At 61.5% G+C, this 9,194-nt stretch overlaps 2 protein-coding genes across 4 annotated transcripts; both read left to right on the forward strand.

The window, feature by feature from the left end:
• Window positions 1-286: 286 nt before the first annotated feature.
• Window positions 287-4,733, forward strand: HMGCL (3-hydroxy-3-methylglutaryl-CoA lyase). Of its 2 annotated transcripts, none has more exons than XM_064731529.1 (9): window positions 287-502; window positions 1,131-1,220; window positions 1,424-1,531; window positions 1,831-1,926; window positions 2,426-2,574; window positions 2,878-2,941; window positions 3,425-3,613; window positions 3,864-3,989; window positions 4,243-4,733. In XM_064731529.1, exons 1-9 carry the CDS (start codon window positions 440-442, stop codon window positions 4,342-4,344), a joined length of 987 nt encoding a protein of 328 aa, XP_064587599.1. In that variant the 5' UTR covers window positions 287-439; the 3' UTR covers window positions 4,345-4,733. The 2 variants fall into 2 exon arrangements, with proteins under 2 accessions (XP_064587599.1, XP_064587598.1); XM_064731528.1 differs by lacking the exon at window positions 287-502 and adding an exon at window positions 573-710.
• Window positions 4,734-5,307: 574 nt separating this feature from the next.
• GALE (UDP-galactose-4-epimerase) lies at window positions 5,308-9,182 on the forward strand. Of its 2 annotated transcripts, XM_064731525.1 has the most exons (11): window positions 5,308-5,396; window positions 6,095-6,220; window positions 6,298-6,413; window positions 6,671-6,784; window positions 6,906-7,082; window positions 7,168-7,281; window positions 7,361-7,427; window positions 7,499-7,584; window positions 7,696-7,773; window positions 7,890-8,004; window positions 8,086-8,915. In XM_064731525.1, the coding sequence occupies exons 2-11, from the start codon at window positions 6,100-6,102 to the stop codon at window positions 8,139-8,141; spliced, it is 1,044 nt and encodes a 347-aa protein (XP_064587595.1). In that variant the 5' UTR covers window positions 5,308-5,396; window positions 6,095-6,099; the 3' UTR covers window positions 8,142-8,915. The 2 variants fall into 2 exon arrangements, with proteins under 2 accessions (XP_064587595.1, XP_064587597.1); XM_064731527.1 differs by lacking the exons at window positions 5,308-5,396; window positions 7,890-8,004; window positions 8,086-8,915 and adding an exon at window positions 8,937-9,182.
• The last annotated feature ends 12 nt before the right edge of the window (window positions 9,183-9,194 follow it).

A 9,194-nucleotide genomic window follows, 5' to 3' on the forward strand; every position in this document is an offset into this window, starting at 1 on the left:
CACAGCGGTGCAGGCACCCCAAGCATTGCAGAGCCCACAGCGGTGCAGGCACGCTGTGTTTTGTTCCTGCCCCAGCTAAACCTGCCAGGACACTGCGAGCTGAGCTCAGCCAGAGCCCCGGGGCACGGCCACGTGCGGAGCCGGTGCCGTGGGCGCCGTTACCCAAGGGACAAACAAACATCCACCGGCACCGAGTGCCAGGACCCGCTCACGGGAGCGCCGCCGGTGACGCCGTTACAAACAAAAAAATGGGACAAACGGGGACAACGGAGCGATGGCCTCTGCCTCACTGCCCCATCAGCGGTGCCGGTGACCCCTGGCGCGGAGCGGGGCCCGCCCCAAACAAACAGCTCGGTGTTTACTCGGCGCACCGGGCACCGGCAAAGCCCCGCTATAAGGGCGCGGCGGGCGCGGCGGCGGGGCAGAGGCGCAGGGGAAGATGCCGCGCTGTGACACGGGCTGCGCGCCGCGGGACGGCGCCTGGGCACAGGCACAGGGACAGGTACCGGTACCGGGGCTGCGGGCGGGACCGGGGACCGAGGGGACGGGGACGGTGCCACGTGGGGCTGCGCTCACGTGACCGCCGCGGCCACGCCCCCGGTGCCGCGCCCTCGATAATGTCACGTGTCGGGGGTGTGTGCGGTCACGTGAGCGCGGCGGACATGGCGGCGCGGCGGCTCCTGCCCCGCTGGGCGGGATCGCTGCGGCCCGTGAGGGAGCGGGGACACCGGGAACGGGACAGGGGGATCGGGGGCACCGGGAACGGGGACAGAGAGACCAGGGGGAATCGGGAGCGGGACAAAGGGAGCGGGGAAAAGGGACTGGGACAGAGGGAGCGGGGTGATCGGAACCAGGACAGAGAGACCGGGGGATCGGAACCGGGACTGAGGGACTGAGGGGATCAGAACTGCGGGAAAAGGACGGGCACCGGGAACGGGACAGAGGGACGGAGAGAAAAGGGACCAGTGATCGGAACCAGGACAGAGAGACCGGGGGATCGGAACCGGGACTGAGGGACTGAGGGGATCAGAACTGCGGGAAAAGGGACGGAGGGCACCGGGACAGACCCAGACGGGGCCAGCGTGGGGGGATCGGTACCGGGGCCCGGCTGACCGTGTCCTCCGTGCCAGGTGAGCTCCGGTGCGGCGGCGGGCGGGCCGTACCCGAAGCGAGTGAAGGTGGTGGAGGTGGGACCCCGCGATGGGCTCCAGAACGAGAAGGTAACGGCGGCTCCCGGCTCCTCCCGGGGGTTTTACAGCCCAATCCCCCAAACGCCCCCCTGTGCCTCCCAATGGGCAGTATTTTTCTTTAAATACTGCTTTTTTTATGTTGAAAATTCGCTGCTTTTTATTTCAACAGTGGAAGAGTTTATTGTGTGAATAATAATAACTTTAAGTAATTTTTCTTTTCTTGCTCTTTTTAGAATCTTGTGCCCACCCCAGTGAAGATCAATTTAATCAACATGCTGTCAGAGACAGGGCTGCAGGTCATAGAGGCCACCAGCTTCGTGTCCCCCAAGTGGGTCCCTCAGGTCAGTTCACTCTGAAAGTGCAGCAATCCAGTGGTTCTGCTGGCTCCCAACTCCTGTTACTGGGCAGGAGGAGTTAAAACATCCCAGAGCTTCCCTTTGGACCCTGGACAGGGCAGAGGGACACACAGCTCACACACAAACTCTGTTTGTGCCTGGCTGGGTGACCCCTGACCCCTCACAGGCTGCAGCTCTGTTTGCTTTCAGAGGCTCTGATCCCTGTTCCCTTTACAAAAAGGAGTTTTAGTGATGATTTTCTGGCAGGAATGCAGAACCCTCACAGACATTTCTTTGCTTTGCAGATGGCTGATCACACCGAGGTGCTGCAGGGCATCAAGAAATCGCCTGGGATCAGTTACCCCGTGCTCACCCCAAACCTCAGGGGCTTCCAGGCAGCGGTGAGGGCTGGGGGCACCCCAATATCCCCCTGGGCTCTGCACTGCCCCTGCTCCTCTGCCCCTCTGCCTTCACCCTTTCCCAGCTCAGCTGTGTCCTGGTGCTTTTGCTGCAGAGTGAGCTGAGGGAAGGATTGGGATGTTTGGGGAAAATGCTTTTGTGAAATGAGAGAGCTGCAGTCAGGGATTGCAGATCACAGAGACACTGAGGAGGAGAAGAGCCCCAAGATCTTCAGCTCTAAATAAGCAAAGCAGATTTATTTGGGAACAGAGGAGCCTCTGTAAAGGGAGGTGTTTATGGGCTGGTTTGAGACATCCCTACCAAGAGATGCCTCTGAAACCCTTGGATTAACTCTTGGCCATGGAATCATGAAGTTGTGGCTCTGTTTGTCATTTCCCTCACAAGAACAATCCCCTGGCTTTGATTTAATCAGTGCTGATCTCAGGGCTCTTTCCAGCCTCAGTGGTGCTGTGGTTCCAGTTTGGGATTTTCTGTTTGCAGGTGGCAGCAGGGGCCAAAGAGGTGTCGATCTTTGGGGCAGCATCCGAGCTCTTCACCCAGAAAAACATCAACTGCTCCATCGAGGAGAGCCTGGAGAGGTTTGAGGAGGTGATGAGGGCAGCCAAGGAAGCCAGCATTCCTGTCAGGGGGTAAGGCCTTCCTGCTGGAGCTCACCCACATTCACTTGGGGTCAGATTTTCTTGGCCAACATCCCACATGGAAGTGCACACATCACATCCCCATCAGCCCTCTGGGCTCATCTTGGCAAATTTTACACCCATGGAAGAAAAAACTGGTGAAATCCTGTAACATTTGGCCACTGAACTTTTGGAATATAAAATTGATTCTCCCATCTTGCAGACATGGAAAGTGCACAAGTCCTGACTGGTTTGTCAGTGGAATCCCATTGCCCTTTTCCAGCTAAAAGTTTGTTTGTTATTTTTTAACCACAGATACGTTTCCTGTGTGCTTGGATGTCCCTACGAAGGGAAGATTTCTGCAGCTAAAGTTGCAGAGGTGAGTCACTCATGTGAGTCACTCATAAGAGTCCCACAGCCAGGACTCCTGAGAGGGCTCTGGTTGATTTTGATGGATGTGAGATGGGCACTGGGGATATCCAGGATAAAAGGGCGATATTTAAGGGAATATCCAGGTCCTCAGAGGCTGAAATGGGGAACTGAGGGGGGTTTGGGTTTTTAATCTCAGAGAGGAGTGGCCAGGGGATGATGGTGCAGCAGGGATCAGCTCTGGCAGGGAAGGAGGAGTGTCCAGGGATTTATTGTACAGCAGGAATCAGCTGTGGGAGGGGAGGAGGGGTGTCCAGGGGATTGTGGTGCAGCAGGAATGTGCTCTGACAGGGAAGGAGGAGTGTCCAGGGATTTATTGTACAGCAGGAATGAGCTCTGGGAGGGGAGGAGGGGTGTCTAGTGGATTGTGGTGCAGCAGGGATCAGCTCTGGGGAGGCAGGCTGCCCTCTGATGCCCTGCTGGCCCTGCCCAGGTCTCCAAGAAGATGTACTCCATGGGGTGCTACGAGATCTCCCTGGGGGACACCATCGGCGTGGGCACCCCGGGCTCCATGAGGGAGATGCTGGCAGCGGTGATGAAGGAGGTGCCCGTGGGGGCTCTGGCTGTTCACTGCCATGACACCTATGGCCAGGCCCTGGCCAACATCCTGGTGGCCCTGCAGGTAGGATCCCTGCTCTGCACCACAAATTCCTGCCAGGGAATTCCTTAAAGAACCTTAGAGCCCATCTTGTCCCACCCCCTGCCCATCTGCCACTGTCCCAGGCTGCTCCAAGCCCACCCAGCCTGGCCTGGGGCACTGCCAGGGACGGGGCAGCCCCACAAATGGAGCAGCTGCCCTTGGGGAGTTTGGGCTTGCTGGGAATTGCAGATTTGTGCTGCCAGAGCAGCCCCAACCCAGGCTCTGTTTGCAGATGGGGGTGAGCGTGGTGGACGCGTCCGTGGCCGGCCTTGGGGGGTGTCCCTATGCCCAGGGAGCCTCTGGGAACGTGGCCACAGAGGATCTGGTGTACATGCTCAACGGGCTGGGCATCCACACGGTGAGTGCCACCTCAGGCTCTGCTCAGGGCACTGCACAGGGCAGGAGCCTGGGCATGGTGGGGACAGGACAGGGGGAGTGTGAGATGGGATAGCAGGGAAAACATCCCTGGGAGGGAGGGCAGGCCTGGCACAGGTGCCCAGAGCAGCTGTGGCTGCCCCTGGAGTGCCCAGGGCCAGGCTGGACGGGGTATGAGCCAGCCTGGGGTGGTGGGAGATGTCCCTCAAGGCATGTCCTGGGCCTTTGCCATGCAGGGAGTGGATCTGCAGAAGCTGATGGACACAGGCACCTTCATCTGCAATGCCCTGAACAGAAAAACCAACTCCAAGGTGTCTCAGGCCTCCTGCAGACTGTGACAGAGTGGGAATTCTCCTTGGATCAAGAAACTGAGGATCCAGCCCTGGCTGGGATTCCTGTCTGACCTCCTGAGCTCCTTCCTGCCTCAGCATTTGAGAGGAAGCTCAAAATCCACCAGAATTAGGAAGAAGTGAGAGAATCTCCTGTTAGATTGTGCTCTGTTGGACCTTGAGGCTGTCCCCATGTGCCTTGGAGAGGGGAGGACGTGGAGGGGCAGAGGAGAGCCCTGAGCACAGACTTTGCAGTTGGAGCTCAGCTCCAGCTCAGGCTGCCCCTTCTCCCCTCTCTCCCCTCAGCCTTCGGGGCTGTGTGTGCTGCTGCTCTGTGTATCTGTTGTAAGATACCCTCACACACCAGGAGTAATAAACACATTATTTAATAATCTGAACTGTGAAAATTTGATTCACCTGAACCAACAAAGGAGCTTTGGCTGCTGGTTTGGCTCCAGGTGCCTCTTGGATGTGGAAATTGCACCATCGTGGGCTGGGAGTGAGGAATTCCTTCCACCCTGAGAGCAGAGAGTGAAACTCCTCAGTGCTCAGGACCTTGGGCACCACCCTCAGCTCTTTTAAAAGTAATTTATGGAGCAGTTTATTTGTGAGACTGGAGAGAAGCACAGGAACTTTGTCCTTTGAGGGCCAGGACAGGTGTGAGGCTGCGTGTGCCTCCTCTCCACATGACTGCAATAAACTGTAACAGTTACCAAACCCTTGGTAATGAACGCTGTAGAAATGGGGCGGAATGGGGCAATAATTCGGGCTTTTGGGGCAATAATTTGGGGTTTTGGGGCAATAATTTGGGATTTTGGAGCACCGGCCTCCTCCGGCCGCCAGGGGCGCTGCGGCACTGAGCTCCCCGCGGTGGCCCCGCCCCTTCTCGCGCGCACCAATGGCCGCCGTCCCCCGCTGAGTTTTGTCCCTGCCGCCGCCCCGTAGCCCTGACACGTTTCCATGGAGGAACCGCGCGCGTGGCGCCGAGGGGCGGGGCCAAGGCCCGGCCTTAAAGGGGCCGCGCCCCTCACGGGGCTGAGCGGGAGCGGCGGCAGCGGCGGGTGAGAGACCGGGGGGGGAACCGGGGGGATCGGCAGGAACGGGCAGGGGAACGGGTGTGCTGCCCTGCCCTGCTGCCTTTGGTAGGGACAGCCCAAACCCCCGCGGCTTGGGGCACCCCCGCGCTCTGGAGCGATTCCGGTCCCCGGTTCTGCCCCTCAGCCCCGGGACCCTCCGCTCCTCCCGGGCTGTCCCCGCTCCCGTATGAAATCCGCGATATTTTGTCTTTCACCGGGCCCGGTGCTGTTTCCCCAGCCCGGGAGTTTGGGGGGCTCCGCTTGGGGCCGCAGCTACGGAGGGCAATGTCCCGGTCCCGGTCCGGGTCCGGCCGGGGTCCCACACGTATCCCCGGCTGTCCCCGAGCCCTCCCTGCGGGGCTGGGAAACAGGGAGCGGCTGAAGGGCAGAGCTGGTACCCGCGGAGACCACCCCAATTCATTCATTGATTAATGAGTTAATGAGTTAATTAACAGCGAGAACTGCTGCCCTGAGGGGGACAGGTGAGCCCAGGGTGTAACAGGAACAACCCGGGCTCGTCTCCGGGAGGTGCCACCTCCGTGTCCGGGAGGTGTGACCGGCCCTGCCCCGCCCCGCCCGTCCCTCGGGCAGCACCGACCTGGCCGTGCCGTACCTGTACCGGGCCGTGCCGTACCTGTACCGGGCCGTGCCGTGCCCACCCCGGCTCTGCGCTTTCCCCGCAGGAGCCATGGCCGAGACCATCCTGGTGACGGGCGGCGCCGGCTACATCGGCAGCCACTGCGTGCTGGAGCTGCTGCAGGCGGGCTACGAGCCCGTGGTCATCGACAACTTCCACAACGCCATCCGAGGTACGGCAGCCCCAGCCCGGCCCCGTGCCCGGCCTGGGCCCGGCTCCAGCCCCCTCAATCCCCTCCATCATCTCCAGGCTCCGAGGAGCTCCCCGAGAGCCTCCGGCGGGTGCAGGAGATCGCGCACCGGCCCGTGCTCTTCCAGGAGCTCGACATCACGGACCGGGCGGCGCTGCAGGAGCTCTTCAGGAAGGTGCGAGCGGGAGCTGCAGGGCCCGGGGCGGCTCCGGGAACCCTGGCAGGGGTGGGAGCCACAGGAGAGGGAGGGAACGCGGTGCCCGCTCCTGTGGGAGCGCCCCGGGCCGGTCGGGCGGGGATCCGGGGGATCCTGGGGGATCCCAGCCCGTTCCCGCTGTCCTGCCCCTGATCCCAGCCCGTTCCCGCTGCCGTGCCCCTGATCCCAGCCCGTTCCCGCTGTCCTGCCCCTGATGCCAGCCGGTTCCCCTGCAGCACCGCTTCTCGGCCGTGATGCACTTTGCGGGGCTCAAGGCCGTGGGGGAGTCGGTGCAGAAGCCTCTGGAGTATTACAGAGTGAACCTCACCGGGACCATCGGGCTGCTGGAGGTGAGAGGGGCCGGGGGTGATCCCGGGCTGCTCCCCCTGCCCTGCCCAGGCCCTGCCCGCGCCCCCGGAGGGCTGGCACAGGGCACAGGGCTGGATCAATGCTGCCCATTGCCCCTGACAGACCATGAAGGCCCACGGCGTGAGGAACATCGTGTTCAGCAGCTCTGCCACCGTCTACGGGGACCCCAAGTACCTCCCCCTGGACGAGAATCACCCGGTCGGGGGCTGCACCAACCCCTACGGCAAATCCAAGTTCTTCATCGAGGAGATGATCCGGGATCTCTGCAGAGCAGAGAAGGTGAGGAGCTGCCCCGTGGGGCCGTGTCCCCACACCGGGGGTGTCCCCATGGGGTGACCTGGCAGCCCTGTCCGTGTGTCCCCAGGACTGGAACGCCGTCCTCCTGCGCTACTTCAACCCCATCGGCGCCCACGAGTCGGGGATGATCGGGGAGGACCCTCAGGGCATCCCCAACAACCTCATGCCCTACGTGGCTCAGGTAGAGCCCCCAGAGCCCCCGGGGGTCCCAGGGAGGGGACACAGCTGCTGGGGCTCCACGGGGCTGTCCCTCTGTGCAGGTGGCAGTGGGACGCCGGGAATTCCTGAGCGTCTTTGGGAACGACTACAAGACTGACGATGGAACGGGTGCGTCAGGGGATGGGGGAGTTTGGGATTCCATGCCCCTGGCCCTGCCCTCACCCTCTGTGTCCCCACAGGAGTCAGGGATTACATCCACGTCGTGGATCTGGCCAAGGGCCACATCGCTGCTCTGAAGAAGCTCAAGGAGAACTGTGGCTGCAAGGTGCCAACCTCGGGGTGCTGCCACCCCTGAGGGGGTGTGGGGGTGCCAGTGGGGGCTGAAGGGGCACCTGGCCCTTCTCCCCTTGATCCCTGTCCTTTATCCTCCTCCCAGATCTACAACCTGGGCACAGGCACCGGCTACTCCGTGCTGCAGATGGTCCGGGCCATGGAGAAGGCCTCGGGGAGGGAGGTAAGGGCAGAGCTGCAGGCTCAGGGGCACAGGGGGGCAGCAGCTGCTCCCACAGGGCCCTGATCCCCCCCAGCCCCCCGGGACCCCCCGAGCCCTCGGTGCTGCTCTCCCTGCAGATCAAGTACCGGATCACGGCCCGGCGCGAGGGGGACGTGGCCTCCTGCTACGCTGACCCCGCGCTGGCCGAGCGGGAGCTGGGCTGGAAAGCTGCCTTTGGCCTGGACAAGATGTGTAAGGGCATCCCCTCCCTGGCACAGCGGGCACTGCCAGCCCCCTGCCCTGCCCTCCCTCACCTCCCTCCTCCCGTTCCAGGTGAGGACCTGTGGCGGTGGCAGCTGCAGAACCCCACGGGCTTCAGCAAGAACTGAGCTGTGACCGAGGGCTGGCTGAGCCCAGGATGCTGTGAGCCAGCCCTGCCTCCTTCCCCCAGGGCTGTCACTGTCCTGGGAGGGCACTTCCAGCTCCCCTCCTGCCTCTGGCACGGGGCAGGAAGGCTGGAGCATCCTCAGCCTCCCCCCTCCTCATCCTCATCCCCCAGGTCTTTGCATCTCACAGAGCAGAACCACAACGAACAGAGAACAGGCCCAGGCATGGAACCCCCATGGGAACCCCCAGGGGCTGCAGCCAGCCCGGGCTGGGAGCTCCTGGGCCCTCCCTGGGCCAGCAGAGTCCTGCTGAGCCCAAACTGTTCCCTCCTGCCCCACCTGGCTCAGGGGGAGCCCAAGGCCCCTCTGCCCCTGCCCTGGCACAGAGAAGGCATCAGGAACCTCCCACAGGGACCACTCACATTCCAAGGCTTCCTCCACTCCCCCCCTTTACCCCCAGCATGGTTTTGGGGACCAAATCTCATCTCCCCCCTCTCCTGCTGAGCTGGAGAAGCCCCTGCCCAGGGCTGTGCCAGCCTGGCTGCCCACAGCGCCCTGGGTGCCCGCTCTGGGCTCCTGTGGCAGCCACTCCCCACAGCCCCAGGCTGCCAGGAGCCAGCCCTGCCCTCCTGTCCCACACTGCTCCTGTTTATTCCTGGCAGCTCCCAGGGCAGGGATGACGCAGCCGGCCCCGTGTGCTGTCGGCTGGATGAATAACTTATGAATTGAGCTTTTGATTTGTTTTTAAAATAAACTTTCCTACTTTCTAAGTGGCAGCTTTGTTCTGCTTCCCCTCAGCCAGAGCTGCTGCCCCTATAAACGGCACCCTGGGGCCTCATGGAACCCGATTCCACCCCAAATCTCCCGTCCTGCCTGGCCAGGGATGACGCCAGCTCGGCTCCGGGATAAGTTGAGGATTTATTTCACCTTGGTTCTCTGTGGAACACACACACACACAAAAAAAAACCCCCAAACATGTACAAGGAAGACAAGAGAGAAGAAAAGCAACCAAAAAAAAAAAAAAAAAAAAAAGAAAAAAACAAACCCAGAAGAAAA

Source organism: Zonotrichia leucophrys, chromosome 23 (genome assembly GCF_028769735.1).
Source record: "Zonotrichia leucophrys gambelii isolate GWCS_2022_RI chromosome 23, RI_Zleu_2.0, whole genome shotgun sequence".
Taxonomy (NCBI): Eukaryota; Metazoa; Chordata; class Aves; order Passeriformes; family Passerellidae; genus Zonotrichia; species Zonotrichia leucophrys.